Source organism: Labrus bergylta, chromosome 5 (genome assembly GCF_963930695.1).
Source record: "Labrus bergylta chromosome 5, fLabBer1.1, whole genome shotgun sequence".
Taxonomy (NCBI): domain Eukaryota; kingdom Metazoa; phylum Chordata; class Actinopteri; order Labriformes; family Labridae; genus Labrus; species Labrus bergylta.
In genome coordinates this window covers 26258339-26283345 of record NC_089199.1, presented here as the reverse complement: position 1 = coordinate 26283345, position 25007 = coordinate 26258339, and the positions used below count along the sequence as shown (strand labels likewise).

General features: G+C 40.6%; 2 protein-coding genes across 16 annotated transcripts in view; one reads left to right on the top strand and one right to left on the bottom strand.

Annotated features, from left to right (window-relative positions):
• LOC109983148 (band 4.1-like protein 1) overlaps window positions 1-7151 on the top strand; it is a 96351-nt gene extending 89200 nt beyond the window's left edge. For all 13 annotated transcript variants that reach the window (XM_065955325.1, XM_065955323.1, XM_065955324.1 and 10 more), the window contains 4 exons: window positions 639-734; window positions 1294-1374; window positions 1471-1587; window positions 3189-7151. In XM_065955325.1, coding sequence (XP_065811397.1) covers window positions 639-734; window positions 1294-1374; window positions 1471-1587; window positions 3189-3194 — 300 coding nt within the window. In that variant the 3' untranslated portion in view covers window positions 3195-7151. The remainder of the gene's footprint in view (window positions 1-638; window positions 735-1293; window positions 1375-1470; window positions 1588-3188) is intronic.
• A 1035-nt stretch (window positions 7152-8186) lies between these two features.
• Window positions 8187-25007, bottom strand: part of LOC109983188 (contactin-4) — a 163479-nt gene continuing 146658 nt past the window's right edge. The window contains exons 13-23 of one of the 3 annotated variants that reach the window (XM_065955320.1): window positions 21405-21580; window positions 18871-18991; window positions 18270-18428; window positions 16758-16907; window positions 15735-15805; window positions 13130-13364; window positions 12726-12841; window positions 11624-11810; window positions 11420-11532; window positions 11140-11323; window positions 8187-10767 (exon numbers count right to left, since the gene is read on the bottom strand). In XM_065955320.1, the coding sequence (XP_065811392.1) occupies window positions 10676-10767; window positions 11140-11323; window positions 11420-11532; window positions 11624-11810; window positions 12726-12841; window positions 13130-13364; window positions 15735-15805; window positions 16758-16907; window positions 18270-18428; window positions 18871-18991; window positions 21405-21580 (1604 nt within the window). In that variant the 3' untranslated portion in view covers window positions 8187-10675. The remainder of the gene's footprint in view (window positions 10768-11139; window positions 11324-11419; window positions 11533-11623; window positions 11811-12725; window positions 12842-13129; window positions 13365-15734; window positions 15806-16757; window positions 16908-18269; window positions 18429-18870; window positions 18992-21404; window positions 21581-25007) is intronic. The other 2 variants (XM_065955322.1, XM_065955321.1) reach the window with 2 other exon arrangements.

Below are 25007 nucleotides of genomic sequence, written 5' to 3'. Positions count from 1 at the left end.
TCAGTTTGTTATGTCAGAAAGTCTGTACAGAGCAGTTCTGTGTGACAGTTACAGTTTTCATACAGACTCCATCTAAATGTTTCTTTGTATTGTGCATCAGTTTACCCTTCATTAGTGTAGAATATGATGTTCTCTTCTTTTATAATAACCTGATTTTTCTCCACTTCTGTAGAGTAAATGCCAGCTTACTCTCCACACTGTGACTTAAAGGACTTAGAAAGCTGTCGTTATGTACAGTTGTGATAGATTATGCTTTCCGGTGAAGAGAGGGGATTTGTCTTAGACCTTCAGCTCTATTTGTCTCATCCTCCTTTATTAAAATGTAAATACCGTCAGCTCAAGCTGTGGCGACAAACAGAGTTCTCTAAATGACACGGTGAAAGTAGAGAAGGATTGATGTAAATCTGCCTGTTTGTTTTTACAGGTGAGTTCCTCTCAAAAATACCTGATGCCTACATGAGAGATTTTGATGTTGGCTTTCTTTGGCCAGTAGTCTTTTCTGTAGGGTGTGTGTGTGTGTGTGTGTGTGTGTGTGTGTGTGTGTGTGTGTGTGTGTGTGTGTGTGTGTGTGTGTGTGTGTGTGTGTGTGTGTGGGGGGTGATAAGTTTATGTGACTCTCCTCTGATAATGTGCTGCAGGTAAAACCAGGTACCCAGGAGAGGGAGTCGGTTGTGTCCCCGCTGACCATCACAGCTGAAAGTGTCACTACGGCAACCACAACTCAAGTTACCAAGGTAACGCCTTTTTTTATTTTTTTTTATTTTTTTTTTTTACTTCCATGGCCACTAACATCTGTATCTTATGGTACAGTTTGAATCTATTCCATCCCCTCTCATCAAATTTTGCATTACATTACAAATTCAATTTTGGCATTTTAAATCATGGCAGGAAAGACTAATGTTTTAGTGATATGACCAAAAAATGTTTTTTATCCGTTCACTTCATTATGTACGATATATTCAAAGTTTTAAAGAATAAGTATGATCAGAGGAAACTATCTGGTGCATTAATTAGTTGAGGTTTCTGAAGAAAAAACACAGAGATACATTTTTAAACACACGTGAGAGATGAAAATACATTTCAGTCAGAAAAACATTCATTTCAGCAGAATATTTATGTTTGCCGTCTATGCTTCGACCTAATCACTCCTCACACTGCCTGAGCTAGCTCGTAGGCAAACAATGACACCCTTGATCAACACTTTTTTTTTGGGACCAATGTTGATTATAATTTTGAATTGGTGGGAGTGATATGACGACTCGTGAAACTTGTGTCTATGAATGTGTTCTGCAGACTGTGAAAGGAGGCTACTCAGAAACCAGAATCGAGAAGAGGATTATTATCACAGGAGACGATGATGTGGACCAACATCAGGTGTGAAGAACTTTTAACATGCTTTTGACTATGTCCGGTATAGCCCCCATACCTTAATATATATGTGAACCACATGTCGATGCTTCATATTCCCAGGCCCTTGCCATGGCGATCCAAGAGGCCAAACAGCAGCACCCCGACATGCTGGTGACAAAAGCTGTGGTTATCAGGGAAACAGAATCTCCTACTGAGGAGTTAAAGCAGAAAGCAGAGGTATGAGACTATGTTATGACTACACTGTGTGTTCTCGCATCAGTTACTGACAGGGCCAACTGGGTTCATCTTTCTGGGCCCAGTGAGGTTAGGGGATACCTGGGCCATGAGCTTTCTGGTTAGAATGTCTTTTTTTTACAATAACAAACACATGCAAACAGGTACTAGTAATAGTTCAATATTATAATGAAAGCTTTCATTTAAATAGGAGTTTTGAAAGAAACAAAGCTACGTGTTTTGCATGAATTATTGATATCAGAAATATTAAGTTTAAAGGTCACATAATATGCAAAATACACTTTACCATGTTTTTCCTCACACTAACATGTGTCCCTACCGTGTAAACAAGCCCCCCAATAATGAGAAATGTCCATCCTCTCCGTTTTTTGCCTTTTCCATTTGGAGATTTTACCTTTATGACATCACAAAGGGAAGTAACCTCTCCCACAGCTAAGTGTTTTTTTCTGCCTTTTGAATCTGCCTTTCCACTGTAAACAGTAGGACATGGTCAATGAAAGTCCAAGCCCTTCCAAGCCCTTCCAAGCCCAGCTCACTTGCATTTAAAACACAGAAACAGTTTGTTCTGAGCAGGGCTGGAATAGAGGGGTTTATAGGCGTGCTGAAATACAAGATCGGAGTGGATTTGAGAGTTTAACATGTGACCTTTAAGAAAACACAATTATTGCAGGGGCAATTTTCATAGTGGATGTAAAACCTTAAATTAAATAAGGCAAACAGAAGAAATTAATTGAGTTGATCCACAATTAAGCATTAATACATTCAAGGCATTTAAGAATTAAGGACAGCTTTGTACAAATAAAAAAATAAAATGTCATCCGATTCAGCATTCCTGCCCCAGCACTGAGGAAGCTATTAGGAAGTTATTTTCAGTGTGCCATGGAGTTTTTGAATTAATTTTCATGGTATGTTCCTGCAACCATGCACACCTGAGAGCGTATAGGGTATCCTATTGGCCATTAAATACATCAAATGATCGCTGATTATGTTTTCATCAATTATATCTCCACTTTAAAAAATGTTGTGCTCTCTTGCTATGTCCCAATTCAGGCTTAGCATCCTTTGAAGGAGAAAGACCATGAAGTGCCCGGCCTTTTCCATTCTAAACAGCAGATCTAATGTTCCGTACAGTACATCCACTTATTTTTGAAAGATCATTTTAAAGTTAAAAAGCCCCTTTGTTAACATTAATATTTGTAGTTATTAGATTGATTTAAAAACAATTAGATTTGTTACTCGTGGGTGAAATGGCCTAAGTTTTGCCCCTCGGTTTTAGTCCTCAAAGCGGGTTCAAGTCTGACATGCCAATCCAGCCATCACCCCCTAAAAAAGCGGAAGCATATGGCAGCTCGTTTGAATTGTTGCACAATTAATCGTTGTTCCATGAAGAATGCACCAGATGGATCCTTCCTTAGCCAGGAAAAGAGGATGCATTTGTTGACGGCATTTAAAGAAGCCTTTAAAATGGGACAGCCTTCGATGGATGGATGCACCCCCTGAATTGAAACATAGCAACTGCCTCTTAAATGTATTGTTTGTTGAAGTGTGATGACACATCTGTTGTGTTGTTGTCTCTTTTGCAGTCCTGATTGGTCATGGTTGCTCCTGAGACAGAGGGCAGGAGAGAGGATCCTTCAGCTGTGTGTCTCCTGTCCCAGCCTGCAGAACACCACCATTCATGAGGACTCCCCAACCCCTTTTTTTGCGCTCCATAAAGCAGTAGACCTCCACTCCTGTCCCTTTAGACAAAACAAACTGACCCAGCCTCTGACCGCCGCCACTGCATCCCGTCCTGCCCCGGCCCTCTCCATCTCCTCATGAAACAAGAAAAGACTTCTGACGGATGATTTATCACTTGGTTCAATCAAGTGGAGTGTTGCAAGATAGAAAGTTGAACCTGGTCACAGCTGTTGCGATTTAAATTCTCTTTTACTATCGTCTAAAACTTTGCACATTATTTCAAATACTTTGGCTCATTTTGAATCAGTTTTCAACCCAAACCTCTCGCAACTTTCTGCTTTCTACAATGCCCCAAATATCTGTTCTGTGCTACTCTTATAAACGAAAGAAGACATAAGAGCAGAGAAGAGTTGGTGAAAGGATGGGGACAATGCTGGTGGGTATTTGGGGATCTGGAGGTCGGTGCCGCGTGGCAAGATGAAGCCTTTTGCTCGTTGTTGCCACCTCCTTGGCTTTGCCACCTTCAGTATATAAACAGCTGTCTTATTAGCTTTTTACATTTTTATCTATAGAGGATCTAATTTATGTCCAGTGGTCGCTTGTTTATGAAATATGTATAATATCAGATGATTATAATCTGCATGATTCAATAACAAAAATAGCTGAGGGAATGAAAAGAAAAATACACATCCATAAGAAACTCTGACATGATGGGACAGAGCACCTAGTGTGAAATTGTAAACAACAACTAAAAAAAAAAAAAAAACACTGGGCCAGTGGTGGGACACGTTGTGATCTTGATGGACCTTGCTGATGAAGGACAGTCGTGCACTCCTCATTGGACGGCTGGAACCGCCACTTTGGTCCCAGTCTCTCTAACATATTCTCATCACTGTCCTCCCATTTCTCCCAGTCACTGTTACAAACATCATTCAATGTCTACTTGTCATCTATATAAAGAAATGCTTGATACATGTTTTGGGCACAGTTAAAGCATTTTTAGAGAAATTTTAATATAAATAATGTTTTATCTAATACGTTTCAGAAGTGTTAACATGTATTTTTTTTCCCCCTACTTGATTTTTACTGCCTTCCATTATGAAACAGATTTTGTGGGTTATTCTTGTGTTTTTGGACGTTTCGGTCTTCCATGTGAACACACGTGTGAAAACCTCTGACAGAGAAGCTTATTATGCAGTTACTTTGCTCAGTACTTACTTGAGATGTTACAAAGGTTAGCAAAAAAATATATCTTGCGGATCCCCTAATGAGAAAGTTATGATGCAATGAGGAGAAATGTAGTTAATTGCTGGGGAAACCATTCTTGGTTTTGTTCAGCCTGAAATATCTGGTTGTCTGTATGCTGTTCTCTGAAGATGTAAAGTCTGAACAGCTCCCCTGTCAATCAGTTGTCAGCAAGCTCTCCATTCGTTCCATCCGTTTAGAGCTAGAGAGCTGTTAAACAGATGTCAAATTAAATATCTGACATACAGAGTAAGACATTAACTCGTTTGGAGTTATCCAGCCATCATGTAAATCATTTCAGTCTGTATTGGTCTTTTAGGGCTAGTAGATATTTCATTGGTTTTTCCAGGTAAAGGTTAACATTTTCCCCCGTTTCCACCAAACGGTCCGGTTTGGTTCAGTACAGTTTGGTTCAGTTCGGTACGGTAAACCCTGAACTTGCTTGCGTTTCCACAGCCAACCGTAACCTTATTTGGTAAGCGGAGTGTAAGCCAGATGGAGATAGCCGCGTCAGCTATGTAATAGTGTGACATTAAAGCAGCCCAGCACAGTGTAGCTAGCTATTAATTAAGTTAAACGTTCAAGAAGAACAGGGACACAGTAAACAAGGGACCCTTTAGGGTCGGATCGCTCCCCTTTGAACCCCAACTGAAGGGTTTCAAAAAAGTAGGACGGTACCAATCCCTTATTTTGGTACCATTCCCAACTTATGACGGTGGAAACTCCAATAAATGGTAACCGTACCGGACCGAACTGAACCGGACCACTCTGTGGAAACGGGGCTTTAATCTGCATAATATAACTACAACAATGGGGTGAAAGTGGCTAGCATGCTACGCTATCTAAAGGGAATCAGGGGATATTTCGGTGTAGGTAATTGTTACTTTGAGCGACATCTTCACATGACACAGTCTTTTAATTCATTCGCAGTATTAAAAAAAAAAAAAAAAAGCACGGATCACTGCAGCTTTAAACAGTGACTCAATGAAATAAACCAATATGTGCATGCTCACAAACACTGCCTGAAAAGTTCAAAACCACAAGATTAACATGGGTACTTGTTTTGTTTTTTGTTGGATTTAATCTTAAATTATGGTGTATGAGTTTGTAATTGTATTTATAGGAGTGGTGAATGTGTGGCCTGTGCTTTTCCTTCCTGCCCCCCCCTCACAGACAACGCCGAGACTTATAGTGTGACTTACAATTGCAGCTGTCTACCACGAAAACCTGTTGGCTGTAACATATATCTTGGATGACCTTTAATACTATACTATGCATCACTTATCATACATAACAGTCCCTCTAATCAAGCCTGACCAATGTTAGCCGTGTTGCTGTCATTGTGCTTCTGTTAACATAAGCAGTGAAGCACACTGCTCGTAAGATTTGCAATAAGCAGCCATTATTCTTTCTTCTATCCTCTAAAGGGAGAAAACTGTGAACTCTCATGCATAAAGACGTGTAACCAAAACCTATAACACAGAGTTAGTGATACTCAAAGAAGCTTTTCCAACACTTGTGACCATGGCTTTGTCACCCATGTTGTCTTACCCCTCTCATCCTGACCTGAAACTGTCAAACTGCTGTTAATGTGTCCGAGGAAACATGAGATGGTGTATGCTATTTTGCTTTGTTTTTTATTTCTCTGGTCATAAGACACTGGACTGTTGTAAAGAGATTTTTGCTTGCAGCGATAGCAGCACATAAACTGTAAACCGCTGGAATAAAAGGCCTGTCTCTGCTGTATTGGTCAGACAACTGGTGGAAGAGAAACGGCTGAAGGCATCAGGAGAGAAGATGTGCATTGTGGGCGAGGTGGTGAGTTGAAGGGTGGAGAGCTTGTATTTATATATGAATATCCAGAGAGCTGTGTGGAAAACATGACAAGAACACAAACAAACACACACACACACAGATTTGCTTCTGAGATAAGGCGGGGAAGTAGGATTGGAAAGACACCAGTGCAGAAATGTCTGCTGAATGGGTGCTTTATGTTTTGAGACATGTTTATTGAAGCAAGAGCCCCAGTTATCAGTGGTTAGCTGAAAGTGCTGTTAATCACCACCAGGAGGCAGATGTAGAAACAACCTCTTCTGTCTGCTCAAGGTGAGGACGAGCTGTAATGAACGTAAATTACTGTCTTGTACAGATTGTGACTTTGAGATCAGTGACAAAATAGTGTCTCTAAAACTAAAACTGGACTTTTTGTCCAGCAAAAATGAAACACATACTGGCCCACTTAGAGTAGAAAATACCAACACAGTTCAGGTTGGGGATAGATGCTTTTTTTTCCCCCTGTGAAGAGCATCAAATGACTCTGCTGTTAGCCTCCACCTTCAATTCTCCACTGCCTTTTGCTCTACATTCCCCTAGTGCTTGGTGGTGTGTATTTGCTGTATTTGCATTCAGTCTCAATGGAAAACATACATGCATAAATAAATGTCTCAGTATGATTCAAACACTGTCTCTGGTTGAGCTGTAGTATGTCGAACTTTCACTGGACAAGATACTGGACCCCAAACCATTTCTCCTGAAGGTTTTAAATGTGTGTGTGCATATTATCAGAGGACTTTCATGGATTAATAATTCATAACATGTAATAAATGATAATAAATAATAAATGTGGTTTTTTTTTAAATATAATTTATGTATGAATGTGTCATTGTAGTTAAACACAAATAAAGATTTGTTTTGCCATCTTGTGGCCGAATTCAGCACGGCATCTGTGCAGACTCAAGTTGACTGTGTGGTTTTAGTGCCATCTAGTGTTCATCTGCAACCAACACACTTTATACAGATACAGAAGCATACATGTTGTTAGAAGAACAATCCTGCAAAAACATTCAAAAATTACGAGAAGTACTAATTTCAGTGTTTAATATCTCGAGAGGGCCTTTAAAAATGAAAAGAACATACATCATACATCCATGTCACACAGGACAATCACTGGATTGTTTTAGAGATTATTTATTTCAAACAAATGCCTACATTTTAAAGAGAGAATTTATTATTTTGAGAACACAGCTGTTTGTGCAGTGTTTAAAACCGAATGAGGCAATACAGCTTCATAGAAAATGTATGATGCAGTGTTTTGTGCTCTTAAACCATTAATACCATAAGATTAAGATGATTAAGTCAACAATCCTGCCGCTGTGGCTCAGTGGGTAGAGCTGGTCGCCTCCCAACAGGAAGGTTGGGGGCTCGGTCACCAGCTCCTGCAGCAACATGTCCGATGTATCCTTGGGCAAGACATTAACCCCGAATTGCTCCTGTTGATTTGACAGCGGCGTATGCATGTTTATGAATGGGATTAGTTACTTCTGATGGTGTCACTACATAGCAACCTCTACCATCAGTGTGTGAATGTGTAGGTGTTACCTGCGGTGTAAAAGCACTTTGAGTAGTCAGAAGACTAGAAAAGCGCTATACAAGCTCAAGTCTATTTACCATTTACTCCATTTGTTTTCTTACCCGATAGAGTGCGCAATCACTCAAGTGTATTCTAATGAAATGATCAGGTCCTCTTAACTGTGAAATCCAGATATTTTATGTCATTCAGTTTCTTTGTAGTCTGAGAAAATGCTCAAGCGGAACTACTCCTGTATGTAGGTCATTTGTATTGACGTATGTTTCAACAGAACGTGATGAGGGTCCGGTTCTATAAATCAATTATATTTATTAACACAGTATAAACAACAAATAGCAACAGAGGAAACCCTTCATGTAGGGGCGTATATGGACAGAAGACCAGCAGTACATTTCAGAGGGGCTGACTGAGACAGAAGCAAAGACAATGGGGAGGGGGGGGGGGGGGGGGGGGCTGATCATGGTTCAGATTCCACGGTACACATACAATAGGCCTATACACAAACCTGTCAGATGCGTGGACCTTGCATGTTCCTATAAAGCCATTCAGTCCGTTTGCAGATAGGCAAAAAAGAGAAGACTCACAGTCATGCTGCGCAACAGTTAGCTACAGTATGAAACAGAGTCATTACATAAAAACAAAGTAAATAATCTCTTTAGAAAGGTTCTTTTATATAAATGATTTGAAGTGTACAAAACTGTATTTTACACATTTTCTTGACGCATTTCTTGCATCTAAGCACGACCCAGTAGCCTACAGCACACCTCCCTTCAAAGTACAAACTACTTCACTGGATTACAAGCTACATACAGACTGCACTGTACCTCTGTAGCACAGCACGCCCACATGGCGTTAGGAGACAATGGGAAAGGAAAAGATCAGCAGCATTGTCTTTTAGTGGGAATACACACCTATAAAAATGCGCCAGGGCCCTCATATATTGCCAAAATCCCATGCAAAACAGCAGAATGCCATCCAAACTAATCATAGTGACCCAGCCACATACAGTATGTATCGACACAGCAGCATGTAAACATCCGCGGCTGCTTCATAGATCTATGTTTCTAATGTTCTTGATATACACATGATAAGTTAAGGCTCTTTAAGGACCTGAGGAATTTGAACATATGATGAGGCACACAGAAGGCAAAGAATAGCTCGAAAACACAGGGCCGACTGAAAGAAGAGGAGCATGAGGCAGCCACGAGGGTCCGCTCACCAAAGCAGTCCTATGAAAAAGTTAGAGGAACCCAGGGGAGGGGCTCTCCAGTAGAGCATGGTGCTGTGTGTCTGGTAACAAGCTCACATGGAATGGCTTTTAGGACTCTGACTTTCTGGAACTTGTTGGTCCTCTTCTACAAGAAGACTTTGAACAAAATGTTGACGTGCTAAAAAACGCTCTTTCCTTTTCTTTTTTTTTTCTCCATGCTATCTGACGGGAACAGATTTTTTTTGGTAGCAATATACATTCAATCTGTCCTTACTGGCCCTGGAGCACTCCCTTTCGAGTGCAATTCCATCGTCATTGACAGTCCTCCTTATTCGCAAAATTGAAATCTGGAGCTCAGCAGAAGCTAATATGAGTCTTCAGAATTCCCCTGTTGGCAAGTTCAAGCTTTTAAGTGCTGTTTGTGATCCGAATAACATCCTTACCTGACATTTGAGTTCCAGGAAGCATCACATTCAAAATGCTCACAATATCAGCGTCAGTGTAATTTCATGAGGAAAATTGCTGTAACTACCAATCTATGTTCGCTTAAAGCTTATTCAGAAAGCTGAACACTGCCTGGATTTTGTCTCATACCCTGCACAGTGCAGACATGCTTTGAAGGGCCAGTATGGACAGTAGAAATGATTACAAGAATATACACGCAGAAATGGTATGTGAGTATTGCATTTAGATAAATTTGACATGAATCTGAACCTTTTCTTTATGCAGTTAGAGCCAGTAAACATGATTTTCTTTATATTATTATATAATATTTGTTTTTTCCCCTCATTCTTGCAGATAGAACGCTTAAGAAATTTCAAGTCCATCTTGTCCATTTTGAATTAACTTTCACCAGCTACTTCCTTTAGAACGTGCTGTCTGGTGACACGTGATTTGAAATGCTTACCCCTTCTCCATTAACAGTACTTGAATAATGACCAATATCACAAACACCAAACATGTTGATGCAGTGCTTTGATTGAAATATTGCAGATACATAAATGCAGAGTTGTAGGAGATAAGCTTATCAGAACACTCACTTCATAAAATAAGCGATTATGGTGTCTTACAACCAAAGTTACATGTAAATATTTTAGAAGACAAAAGGTGCACTGTCCAATCAGATTCCTAAACTCCAGACTTGGATAACTGATGATGTAATTTGCCACACGCTTAATTGTTTTCACCCCAGAAAGCCCAGACCAACATCAAAATAATTATGAAAAAAAAATCTATAAAAGCTCAACATGTCATACAAAAAGATGCATTCAAGACTTTTTTCTTTTCTTTTTTTTTTTTTCTTATGAAAGCTGCTTTGGTAACAACATAGTCGCGACATCAGTCAATCCCCTTTTACTTAACATGGGTGCTGAATGGGAGTCCTTTCCTGTCATCTCGATGGTGTGTTTTTTTTTTTTTTTTTTCTTTTTTCTTCGTTTTCCGTCAGCATCTTCCTTCTGCCTCTAAAATCTAAATGAATGAATCTAGTCACACCAGAGTGGGCTGTGTTTGCATTCCGCCGTTGAGCTGTCTGCACATCAGATGCAACGTCTGCTGGAAGCTGTTTGTCATAAAGATGTCCGTGCTGTGAAAGACAGTGCTATTGTACTGAGTGCTGATAGAGTTGAGACCTTGGATGCTGAGCCGACTGCGTTGGGGCCTGAAAGGAATTGAAAAGAAGCAAGGCTGTTAGCCGGTTTGCCATGAAACAAACAAAAGAAAGACTTTTGGCATTTCATTTCTTCAGTGGCGCCTGGCTCGGTACTTACCAGCTGAAATCACTTCATTCCAAAATACTTGAAAGTTATTACTCAAGCAGCACAAAGAGACATTGAAGATACTCTAAAAAATTGCTCATCTTACTTGCTCATATTTTTAAGCTTCAAGTATAGGCCATATTTACATAAATGTCTCTTGTAGCATACTCTTATCCAGCTCTCTGTTTCTTTCGATACTGTGATTTCTTATCTGTCCGAGCAAAACGCTAGCAGGGGAGAGGATTATTCAACGGAGTGACAAGGGAGGCACTTACTAGCTTTCCACTGACCTGGTATCCCTCGGATGGTGATCTGCCTGCTACTGCTGCCTTCCCCTCCCTCTCCAAACGGCTTTATCTGTACGATATAATCCTCATCAGTGGGCAGAGCGAGCTCTACAGAGGTCGTGTTGGTTTCCATGACGTTGGGGCGGCTGTGCCGATTCTTCTTGTACAGCACCTGAGGAAATATGGCACGAGTCCAATCAAAAGTCAGGTTCAGACACCGGGGAAACAAACACAATTTTCTGATAACGCCAAGCGACTGGGTGCTTACTTTGTAACCAGTGACCTCTGACTCATTCTCCAGGGCCCTGACCTGTTCCCAGTTCAATACAATCTTGGAGTTTGATGTGTTCCATGTCACTTTAACTGGTGGCTGACTGGGAGCTGAGGGTAGGAAAGAAAAACATTATTCGCCTCAAATAAAAGCTGAACCGTTGCAGAGTGGCAGGCTGTAATCCCTCGCTGTGATACCTACGTGGTTTTTTGGTGGTGACGTTGACAGTGGTGCTGGGAGGCCCACCCCCAGCAGTGTTATACGCCCTCACCGAGATGTAATACGTGGTACTGCCTTTCAACCCACGGATAATAGTGGACGTTTGGTTTCCAACGGTCCTTTGCATACTGGCCGTGTCTTCCTTTTCGCTTCTACTCCAGTACCTCAGCTGAAAAAGCAACGGGGCAGAACAACAGATGTGAGCGCAGGCAAACAGGACAGACACCTTAAAAGCTTTCTGTCGATGAATTGCAAACTAGAACCAGGGACGTGTGCGCTCAACTGGACAGAACATTTAAACAGGTCTAAAACAAACTTAAGCAGCATGTCACCTCATATTGCCTTTGCTCAGCGTGATTCACGTGCCTCAGGTTTTTTTTGCGTAGCCGACGTGTGTCCTGGTTTAAGTTATGTGGTAAAGATTGAGGTCAAATATGCAATGGAAGAAAAAAAAAAGAGAGGAAAAAGTAGGAATCTGGAAAATCCCCTGACATCCACTTTCACTGATAACAGATTTTCTTTGTCACCCGGCCTGTCAGGGCTGAAATAGCTGGCACGCTTGACAGCACAAATATAATTTGTCTTCCCTCACAGGAATGGTTTGCTCAGGCCTTGCTCCTCTGTTGACTTTGAGTGGTCAACAATTTATTATTCAGGCACTTTGTGCATGAAAATGGTGCCTTTTATTCACACCTTGGGTTTCAATAATGAGCAGAATTAAGATGACAAGAGCTAACTGTGCCGAAAAGCCAGCGTCTGAAACTGCTTTGTTGAGTGTGGATTAGAAGCTAAACGTTCTATCCCTTAGAGTATTGCATCAGTACGCTAATCAGGGTTGGTTACAGTACTTAGGTAAACATCAAGAGAAACACGACTAAACCCACAGCCTGGGGCTACACAGGACCATTATGCATGCAGAAAGCTTTTGTGTCTTAGGGCATCAAGGTGCATGAGCCTGAAATGCTCATCAATAATAGAAGAGAACAATATTCAACAGCTTTAGTTGCCGTGTTTCTGTGCACGGATGCACACACAAACACATTTGCATACAGATTTAGCACTAAAGTATTTCAGTCAAGCTCACCTCATATCCCAGCACTCTTTTCTTGCTGGCATTCCAAGGCAAAGCTTTCCAAGAAACTTCAATCTCTGATGCAGAGAGGCTCTTAGCACGGACCCTGGTGGGCGCTCGGCCAGGCTCTGGAATTAAAGCATAAAGACTCTGAATGATTGTAGAAACACTGAGCTTTGATGACCCCTCTAGGAGGGAATATGAAAACAGTTTCAAAGCTATTTCTTTCATCTGAACAACAGAGGGAGAGAAGTATGGGGAAGACATCTGCAAGGGCTGATAGAGGAACGCTGGCAGCAAGATATCTGCTGCTGCTGTTTAGACCCTGAATAGATCTTTTTATGTATTTGTGAATTTTTTTGTGGTGTAGCAAATAGAGCTACTCCATAAAATGTGTGTCACACTATCATGCATACCTTCCTCAGCAGAGTAGATAGTGATCACGGGTCCAAATGGCCCTTCCCCCTCATTGTTGTAAACCCCAACCTTCACGTGGAAAGGTGAGAAAGGTTGGATGCTCTCATTTTTAAAGACATATCTGGATGCTTCGGCAGATGGGACAGCAGCCTGCATCCACCCTGTGGCGCCGTGGGGTCGAAAAGCCACAACATAGCCGAACCCTGCTCCATTCTGCAGCTCCTCTGGAACAGGCTGCAAGAAAAAAACACTTACACTAAAGAAATGTTTCTATCAATCTTTTGTATTTAACCAGTTACTATATATTTGCATGGATTTTCAATTAACCGCTGAGCTAACTTTTTTTTTTTAATTCACTTTGTGATACATTGCATTACACTGTAGTACATTACTTTTTGAAAACAAATGATTTAGCACCAAGACAACTAATGTTGTTTTTCTATTTCTGAGTCACGCTCAGCATCAGTATGACATCTTATATATAGAAGAGCTATAACTCGACACATCTGTTGTCCAGACTGATGACATGTGTCAAACATTTAAAACTGCAGACTTCACTTCAGTTGATAAAACCACTCACGTCACTCGAAACACTTTTTTTTCTTTTTTTTTAATCAGAGTTTTAGCATCGATATAAGAGAAGAGGCGTGGTCCAGTTGAACTCTGGGTCAGCTGAGTATTTAAAGAAACATGAGAATCACAATGAGGAACTCATAAGTATGAGTTTAGGATTTGTTAAAAGCTTTCAATAGAATTTATCATTTTTCTTAATAATTTATTTTACAATGTCTTCAATTCTTTGTAGGTAATATAACACAGAGTAACCTGCTCTTTTGTAAAGTGTCTAGAGATAACCTTTGTTATGAATTGGTGCTATGCAAATAAAGATTGATTGATTTTTATTTAACCTTTATTTAACCAGGTAATGTGCCCATTGAGATCAAGATCTCTTTCACAAGGGTGCCAAGATACAATTGATTAATTGATTGAATTACCTCACTTGAACATGGCTCTCGAGCTCATTTTGTAACAGTTGAAAACATAAAAGAATCATTCTTATTTAGTTTTCCTAAACATTGTAATCAGTTGTTCATAGTAATTATTAATAAAAAAAATATTTTTTTAACTCATTATATTCAAAAGAAAGGTATAGACCTGCTCACTTTGTAAAGTGAAATGAGATAAGGTTTCTTATGAGTCAGAATTATACAAATAAAGATTGAATAAATCTGACACGTGACATAAGGTTGATTCTCAACAAAAATGAATTCAAGGCATACTTCAATCAAAAGGCAAATGAACACCTAACTCACCCTTCTGTTCCATTTGAAGTTTCTTTCTATATCTTTACAACATGTTTTACATTATTTATATCTGTAAGTAGATCCACTGTTTTCTAAGAAACCATCCATCTGAGATATTGCCACTCTGCTTTTCCTTATAATGAAATGAAGTTTGCATTTTGTGTTAAATATAATGTTTATGTTTAAACATATGGCATAACCGTCAGTGGGGAAAAGAGTGGAAACGTATAAGACTTACTGCCTTACAGGATCCCATTGGTGGTAATCTATTAAAGATTTAGGTTTAAGTAATCACTACAAACAAACATCTGTATGCAAGAGAAGGTAACAATCTGCTCTAAGAAATGGCCTCTCAATGCCAACTCTTTTCTTGTTTCTCAAGTTGTGCAGCCGCTCATTCTGACATCTCTTAAGTATTGCATGTCCAAAGGATGCTGTGTGTGCATGTGTGTGTATTCCTGCGTGAAAAAACATTGAGTAAAATGTAATTTCCCCCCTTGGGGACAAATAAAGGATCTTCTTCTGAAAAGTTGCTAGACTGACAACACTGGCAATGCACAGAAAAGGAAGTCCTTTGTTGCCTACCGCCGGCTTTATTGGAAACCCTGAAAAGTTGCTAACAGAGGCTATCTTACTGTCAGATGATAGCCCATGGTTTGCGAGATTGCTCATTTTGCTGTGTGCCTATGTTCAAACCCATTTGTTATAAATTATCAGGATGCTTTCTTTCTTACTGCAAACCTCGGGCTGAAAGCTACATTTAAAAGTTAAGATAAAAAAAAGGAAGCCTCCTTACTTTCTTTTACTTCAAACCTAAAATGCCTCGGGGGATATTCAGGGGTGAGACAAAATAATGGCGGTGTTAAGCAGAAGTTGGACTTCCATTGAACTCTTGCATATTGAAACATCATCACTAGTTCTCTTTAATGTTTCGCAGCACAGGCTGATACTTTTAAGGAAAGTGAATAATTATGAGCTTTTTAAGAATTGGATTGATATGCAGAGGCGTTTGTTTAATGGAAAGAAAATAAAGGGGAAGAACAATAATAGAAAAACAATCTACAATAAGTCGGGACTTCGAAGGAACCATTGAGTTTAATTATCTTATTGAAACCTCAAAAGCATTTTTCTCTTCCCTAGGGTGACAGAAGCAGTTATTGCCTCTCTGTTCTTAAAAATGAAATGCCATACATTAAGCCGTTGAGCTATTATTAATGAAACAGAGGCCCAGATCCAAAGAGAATAATGACGCCTGGCTCCCTCCTCCATGGGCGAGGGGGTCTGGAGAAAGTCTGCTTACCTCCCATGTGATGACTAATTCCGAGCGACTGCCACCGCCTCCGCTCACATTAGCTGGTGTGACCTTCGGAGCTGAAGGAAGAAGACAGATCAGCTTAGCCTTGTTGACTTCACACAACGCTGAGAAAGCACATGTTATCATTGTGCTTCTCCAGAAACTGGAGGGAGAAGTAACTTTTGTATATAATGGAAGTCAAAAGTCAGAACTCCTGTGAGATAACAAAATAATTTCACAGCTGAATCGGGTTGATTTTTTGTTGTACAGATGTAACCCGGACTAAAACCAAATCTACTATACGCAAGTTTGGATGTTAACGGCACTTTCATTTGAGGTTTTCTGGGACATTTTGCAAGATACCTTTCATCTGCACACTGAATATGAAACTACATCTGTGAAATAATTAGCTTAGCTATTTATACAGCCTTTTGGAAAGGGATAAATATTAGGGTGTAACAAAATCTGCCAATGAATCCCTCGATATGTTTTGTTGGTTAAATCATTCATTGAGAGCAACTGGAACAACCAAAGTCCCCCACTGGATTAATAAAGTATTTTTGATTTCTGATCGTTAAAAAAAAAGGATTAATAAGCTTTACTCTCATATACAGTACTTCAGATAGTTCCCTCTTACATCCAGTCTTTATGCAAAGCTAACTCTCTCTCTCGGCGGTATTATAATATTTAACAGGCTGAGAGTAGTTCTCAAAACTCTCTCAACACTGCTCTTCATGACCACTTCAAAACAGAAATGTGGGAAATAAATTCAATTCTGTTTTTGATAGAATGTATGGAAGCCCTGAAAGGACATAAATCAGTACTTTATTTTACTCTGTTTTCCTGCGGTGACAGCGACACTTTGGTTGTTTTCTCACGATCTAAACTGAAATATCTCTCTATCACAGGAAAACAGAGTTAAGTAAAGTGTTTTGATGCACGTCTGCTTAGGGCTTCTGTAAGAGGGAAAGAAAGAACAAACGTTTTTGATAGAGATAAAAGACTTTTTTGCACTCATGCAGTACATACAGGTCCCTTTTGTCCTTGCTTGTTTGGATGGCTTGCTGGGCTCGCCGGTCCCGATAGTGTTGCTTGCCAGAACTCGAAACTCATACTCCACCCAAGGGCTCAGGTCTATTACTGTAGCTGTCAGTCGGTGGCCCCCCACCATCTCAGGAACTGGCATGAAACACAGACACAATGCCCCCTTCAGTATCAAGAAACTTTACATGTTTTTGTTGTGTGCGTGCATTAGCAGCAGACAGTTCACCAGGCTGAAATGTCCCAAGTATCTAGGACTCAATCGTAGAGAGGAGTTTACCCCCACAAGGACATACATACTTGATTGAAAAACAGACAAAAAAGCAGACAACAAAGCAAAGGAAGCATGTAAAGAAAGATTAGACCGCTTGAGAGACAGGTTGTTTCACTAGAAATAATGAAAAGTGAATTCCTTCTGTTGAAGGAGCCGCTCTTCCTTTCTGTCTACCTGCAAGGTCATAATGTGGTTTTGTTTCATATAAATGATCCTGATGTGATAAATCAATGAGGTAAGTAAAACTATCTTATATCAAGGTGTCCTTAATATACAAAAATATCAATAGAACAAGCTATACAGAATGGGATAAATGCACATTACACTACTCAGGCATGAAGCGAAGGACCCCATTAAAGAGGATGTGGGGAAAAGATACATTTGTGCTATGAAATTACAGCCTCGGCTGTTTGGCAAAAAAAGAACCATTTGGTCAGGATTGCGGCTACAGTAGTGGTGCTACTCAAGGAAATGCAGGTTTTTGCACCTCTGCACTGGCTTAATCTTTTATCACAGGGGGTTAACGATTGGGCAAGTTATGAAGCAGTACATCAATCACAGCACTGATGTCATAAATCAGACTAAGCACATTAGATTAAGTGATACCCCTTCCAATGTTGTTGTGGGCGGTCACAAAATCAGATTGTAGGTCCTCATAGGACGAAGACAAGACCTGGTTGAAATAAGGTTTGAGTCCAAGACCAGGCAGAGAGCCTCAAAAAGAAGACCTGAGACTTGTTTCAAGATTAAGACCACCTGAGTACTGCAACACTAGTGTTTAGTTCCACCATCATTTCCTCAGTGACTCCTTCAATGCAGAGATGGAAGAAGCCATGTTGCGTGTCTGTATTGTACTGTTCCTAGCTTACGTCTATTTTTTTTTTTTTAATCAACTTTACTTTGATGTTTCTTTTACTACAACCAAAGCAGAGTTGGTAAAATGGGTGTTAATAAAGAGAGCTTCTCATTTTTTTCCATTCTTACTGACTTGAAGTAAAATGTCCTCTGGTTAAATGTCATTTTCAAATGTATGACTAAAGCTAATTGTGGGGCGACCAGAGAGGTCTGCACCTTCTAAAATATATAATCATGATCATTCTACCATTGAGAACCAGTTGGTGCTGGGCTAAAAATAACATGTTAAATATTCTCACAGGCGAGGTAAAGTGAAGAGCGAACCCCTTCGTGTGATTGGAGGAGGCCACGGCTGGTTGGAGAGAGCTTACCTGTGGTGACAGCCTGCCACCCAAGGGAAAATGGTGTCCTGGCCTGGATGGTGTATGCCGTAATTGGACTGTGATTATCAGGACCAGGCCTCCAGGACAGAGAGGCTGTGGTATCAGAGATGTCTTCTACATTGATGTTGGTGGGGGGGCCTGGGGGACCTGATAGATGGTCAAGCAGTAAAGAAGAGAGGAAGATAGAGAGACATATTTAGGAAAGAGGAAAAGGAGCGAGGGAGGGCGGGTGTGGATGGGGTGTAAATCAGGAGGAGATGGAGAGATGTGAGAGAGTCGCCATGATTTTAGCACCTGCGGCCACTGTAGCCAAGTGTTGTGTGAAACCTTTGGGAGCTATCTGGTCTAATTAGACTGTAAATTTTGTTTAAACCTTCAAGACAGAAATTACTTTTTCACCTCCCTATTCATTCTACACTTTTATTTCTTCATCAGCCAGTACCAATAAACATTCATCTCTTACAAACTCGTCCTTCTTCGGCACTAGATGAACAAGAAATACATTCAATGTTAATGACTGATAGGCATTATGGTATCTCCATAGTAGGGAAAAGGAGAAGTGGAATGCTTTTCGTCTGTTGTGGCTTACCTCTGACTACCAAGTCCACAGCAATGGAAATGCTGTCCACCTTTGTTTGCACAGCGCACGTGTACTTCCCTGCGTGCCTCAGCTGGATATTTCGAATCATAATGTCTCCTGCGGAATGCTGCTGTCATTCAACACGTGCACAGTCACACACACACACACAAACACACCCACACACAGTTCTATAAGCAACACGGTAAGCCTCCAGCTATTGTAATTCAAGAACAATACAGACTTTTCAGCCACATGGGAACAACACCAGCTGAACACAGAGCTCATTCTCATGTATGTGTATCTTGAAAAATAAATCCACAATACCTCATGCAGCCTTTCCTCGGATATAGTAAAAAAGGACACCGAAATATCTCCCTCTGCTTAGCACACTCCGTACTATAATTTTAGAAACGTACATGCCTAAAAAAAAGGCAGATTTTCATTGCAGTATACGTAGAGCAGTTTCAGTTTAAAAGGAGAAGTCTAATTGCTTATCTAAATTGTTAGTTCTTTAAGGCGGTCTTTTATTCCATCTCTAATTGCAATTCCAAGGCTCACATTATCATTTCATCAGAGTAGAGCAACGCAGGTTCTGTAATAAATTGGACATGGCGGAAAGCTGTAGCATAATGGCAGTAAGAATTAAGAGTGACTGGTAGCTTAATCAATGTAAGTGTAGCTGTAAAGTAATTTATTGGGGAGAGGAGACTGTAAATAACGGTGCAAGAGTCACCTTAATCATGTAGGAGAAACAGGGAAATATGCCTCAGTGCTGTTTTATTTTTCTTCCCCACCTGCAGTTTGTGAAGGAGCCTTGAAGACTTTGGGGGGTAAAAAATAAACCTGCGGATCACATGTTGAGATGTGAGGTGCAAATTCTTTTTTTTTCAAGTGTGCCGCGGCTGCTCGAGACTGGGCGAGGCGTGTGTATGTAAATTTCATTTTTTAAATAAACCACAGGCAGCAATTTTCGGGCCATAAATAATACACTTGATACAAACATTCCCCCTGCACTGCGGCGGAATTTATTATGACCCTGCTAAAAGAAGCAGCAGCATAATATCGATGTACCAATGAATCTTCAGAGTCCCCTCTTGACCTTTACTCAATGAGATCTCTGAAGGGGTTGAAAAATAAATCAATGTCTTTTGTGGAGCAGAGGAGCACAGCCGGCCACCGAAAATGAGCATTCTTCCGCAAACCACAATACAGTCAGTTTTCATAATTATTCATTGTGTTCAATCAGGAATGACTGAAAGCTCCTGGTCAGGTTGATCAGTGTGGAGTGATGCGAAATTCTCGAAAGAAATGGAAAAAGCTGAGCTGAGATGGAAACCTGTCAGCTCAGTAGAATTAGAAATTTGCGTGCTGTGTCTGGGCCAGAGCTCTGGATTTTAATAAGGCAGTAGTTCGTTTTTTTCAAACAGAGACTGAGCCTGATCATCTGAAGTGCATGTCAAAGTTCAGGTGGGACTCTATGACTGCTGATTTAGCTGGACCCTGATGGCTTTGGAAGAAAATGTTGTTTAGTTATTCTGTTTATTTTATTATAATACTTCCGAAACTTCCATGAAGAGAGAGAGAGAGAGAGAGAGAGAGAGAGAGAGAGAGAGAGAGAGAGAGAGCTTTGCATACATTTGTCATTCCTGCCTTTGTCTGGCCATGCTGCTTTTCTTCGGCGTTATCAGTGGCTCAAATAACTACAATCAATGTCACAGTGAGCAATAAGAATGTAACATGTTTACTCATCCCCGTCCTTATTTCACACTTTGTCACCGTTAGAAACGTATTTAGTGCAGCAGATGACAAGCACAGAGACTAGACCTCTATAGGTGAATAGTTCCTTTTGTCCTCGATCAGATTTACGTCAGAGCCTCCAAAGACAAAGAGAACATAAGGAAGCAACAACTGTTGTTTTTCATGCAAACACATATCTGAACTGCATAGGAAGAAATACGGTTGAAAGTTATTTAAAACCTTTTTTTATATATATAGCTAATCCTGTTAAGATTTTTAGTCTACCTGCACTGTTGTTCATTTCCTGCTCCATGTGCCTTTCAATTGCCCGCCGGGGACAAATAAAGTTTTTTTTGAATTGAGTTGAATTGAGTGTGCAGCATATTATAAGAGCTTGCCTGTGTACACTACATGTGTCTAAACTAGGTTGAACTGATGTCGTCTTTAAACCAGAAGAATGGTCACTGCGGTGCTATACCAGCTCAGGTCCGTTAAAAATTCTAACCATTTACTGGTGTGAAGATCTGACCAAACGTAAGAATAAATGCAGCATCAAAAATGACCTCTAAAATGAAAATAAATGTTATTCAGGAAACTCAGTTACAATTGATTTAGAATGTATAGTACGTGTACTAACATTATGACAACATGACTTTGGATTCCCTGTTTGCATATATATATGTCATTTGATTGTTTTTGAAATGGAAACTTTTTTGCAGCTCACACAACATTACAAACTGTTTAAAAACATCAGAGGCCTGACATTTGCCAGGTTTTAACAATCCAAACAGAGATTATGGACTTACACCCCCCACTTTTTCAAAGTATCCACCGTGGCTGCCGAAGTGGATGAGCTGCTCGTTGAAGAACCAGGTGAACTTGAGCTCCAGTGATGGATCGTGGCTCACTTGACAGGGCAGGACCACGCTCTCCCCCACAGTGATGTCAAGCGTGGACGGCTGTGTGGTGATGATGGTCGGCTCTGAAACACACAATCCCACATCCATACGGGTTTGATCAAACACACTTGTTCAGCTTCCCTTCACAGGCATTAAAATTCAGCCCGTGAAATGGCATTGCAAAAAGCAAAGCCCTTCCATCATCCTTATAGATGTGTCAAACTCTAATAGAAGGATATATGGGATAGAGCACACTGCAAACTAGGGCGCACAGCTACAATAACTGGTATTAGTTTCGGCCGGAGCTCGTCTCTATGGGGATTCGGAAACGTGTCTCTCCTGCATCCTGAGAAGCCTCCATGTGTCACTGCCAACTCATCTATCAGCCCGGAACTCCTGTGATTGGCCTGAAATTCCCGAAACGCATCACTAGGAAAACAGTAAACAGCAGTGAGCACTTCTTCTCGTCGTCGCTGCACTCTTTCCAAGCCTGCAGTGTATTACAACAGCATCACAAGGGAATAAGGCAAGTGTCTCTTATCTCCACTTGTGTGTGAGTAGCAAGAAGAGGAAGGTGGAAGGACATGAGAGAGAGGCGGGATGAGAGGGAGAGGCTTTGTTCTTTGAGTGTAAGACACCTGTGCTCCTCTTGGGGGTGCTGTGATTACTTGGTTGAAATTGCCAGACTGAGCTCACGGACTAAATTAACCATGGCAAATGATCCTTGGACAGGCATAGATTCATGTAGAAAGTGCCGGTAGTGCAGTCTTCATCCAGAGTGAATTCGATACCTTCATTGTATTGGCCCCCTTTCCTCCCCTCCCTTTCCACACACACACACACACACACACACACACACACACACACACATACAAACACTACACCCCATGTGATTTATCTCGTCGTTTTCTGATATCAGGCCAGAATGCTATCAGCTGGTGGGTTTTGTCATACACACAATGAAAGTGTGTGTGAGAGCCCCAGACCTTTATTGCAGGAGCTAAATGGTGAGCGATGGCAGTGCAGAAAAAAAAGATCCTAATAACACACAGGAGGTATTCAGGGCTCTGTGTCTACTATGTCTGCTCTGTTTCTACAGGCCAGCTACATCTTGAAACAAGGGCAGGAAAGAAACGAAAACCTTAAAAAATCTAAAGGGCAACAAACACGTTTCTCTAAAAACAGTGTCAGGACTGTTCAGCAGCAGTTTTTTTTTCTGAGAGAGTTATCCTAAAGGACGTGTCGACAAGGAGCTAAGGGAAAACAAGAGGCTCAAGAAGGATCTAAGGGGAAACACTCACACGGATCTGCAGGCAGATGTACTCCCTCCTCTACCTCTTCAACTGAAACGATACTATTACAATGCATTTCCTTTATTATGACTTGAACATGAACTCCTCTCCTTGTGGTGTGCACTGCTCGGTCTATTACTGCCTGCAGGGATTCACTGGGACAATGATTGTGGGAATATGCTCCCTTATTACCCTCCTCCGTCATCATTTGTGACAGATTATGGACAACCAAGGTTGGTTACACAACCACACACTGGGCTCTTGAGCCTAATTTGATTGATTCCCATCTTGTACGGTGCCTTGTTACCTACTGCTACTGTAAACGGAACGATAGTATCCCACTTACTTAGCGGGGTCAATCAGAGACAAAGAGAGGGAGAGGGCTAATGTGCTGAGCCAGACTGGGTGGCACCCCGGGAAGCACTGCTGAGTTGGGTCGAAGCACTATTTACTTGATTCAGTTGTACTTGTTTGCTCTCTCCACAGTCATCTCTAGTTAAAGGACCGCTTGTACGAGGGTGCAAAAGGTTCCATTGCACCCTCATTTTACATTTCTGCACCCTCAATTGAATGGATATATATATATTTTTTTTTTTTTACAATAAGTGACTCATCTATGATGGTCATGACTGTTGCACGTTACCTGTCCGTTCACTGGGGAACACACGCGGGACGCAAGTATTCATATCACCTGTGCTATGGTCACTGTAGCTGCAGCCCTTTCAATCTCAGATGCACCCTGTGTCATTTTGTTGTAGAACCGGGCCTGTCTAGTTATAAGGTAGTATTTAAAATACATGATGGACAAAACAATTAAACATGTCTAATCAATTTACATCATGACATTTTGTCTCATACTGCAAATTTTCGCAATAAATAGTTAAACAAATGCATCGGACTCAGTGTGCGAGGAAGGAGTATGTGCGTATAGTTTTTTTTTTTCAAATTACAGATAAAAAAAAAAACACATTAAAAAAAAAAAAAAAAACGGACTCAGTGTGCAAAGACCTTAACCACTAGACTTCCGGTGACCGCTATTATCCAAAATTTTAGACAATAGGGGAATATTTGAGAATATTCCCTTGGAAATGATTACATTTGATACTGATTAAAGACACATTAGAACTGATAGCTAAACCTCCAAATAACTGATTCAAATAAATTGTTTGTACAAGCTAGATATATTTGTATTAATTTAGTCACGGCTGGTTGAGTGGAAATGGGTCGATTGAATAATAGATTCTTATTAAACACACATCCTTTTGATTTACCCTGGTCTGCCTTCGTTTTATCGAAATGCAAAAAGGATTTTAAGAAAACTTCCCTGGGACTTTGGGAAGTGGGAAATTGTCAAGAGTGTTGAGAGCTGCGTACTGGGTATGTGTGTTTGAGTGCCTCTGCAATGAGGTAATCACTATTACATGTTTAGAAATACACATGGGTCTCTTCTTGATGTATCAACTTCTATCCATTATTACACATGAGAATGTTCATGCTACATCCAATTTAGAGTGTATGACTTTGTCCCCTGAGACAGGCTTGTGCTTTATCTCATTTCTTCTGTTTGCAGATTATTGTGTTGTTGAAAAATCTCATTTCAAAAAATCTTCATATGAGGAAATAATAGCCCTATTAGAGAAGTGCTGGTGTTTTTATGTAAAAGTGTCTCTTTAAGAAAGGTTAAACAATTCCTCCATGCTCTGCCTCTTCTACAAAGAAAGGTGCAGGCACTATTCTCATGACTGCAAGAGGTCTTATTCCTGGATCACAGACGTTTTGTTTTTTCATCAAGTGCTGAATTTAAACCTAGCTAGAATTACGTCTCGATTCATACGGCTTGATTACATTAAACAGCACCAACAATCACAGCACTACATGTGGTGGAAGGCAGAGGATGTGAGTAACCTGTGGGGGCCCAACAGATGACTTAGTGACACAGGCTCACAGTGGGAGCACTCAGAGAAGCTGTGCCACAACAACATATGGTTGAGCAGAAAACAGAGCGAGCAAACACTTAGAGAATGACTCCCTGCTCCTCTCTGAGGCGCACCGACATGCCGCACATGACCAGTTTCACCAGCCTTCACACAAACAGCACCCATTATGAATAATGCTTGTACACCTCTCCAACGCAGCAGGAACCCCTCCCAGCTTTGATGCTCAAAACCTGTGAAGTATTTTCTCCTTGTGTGTTACACTTTGTTTTTTTTTCAATCAG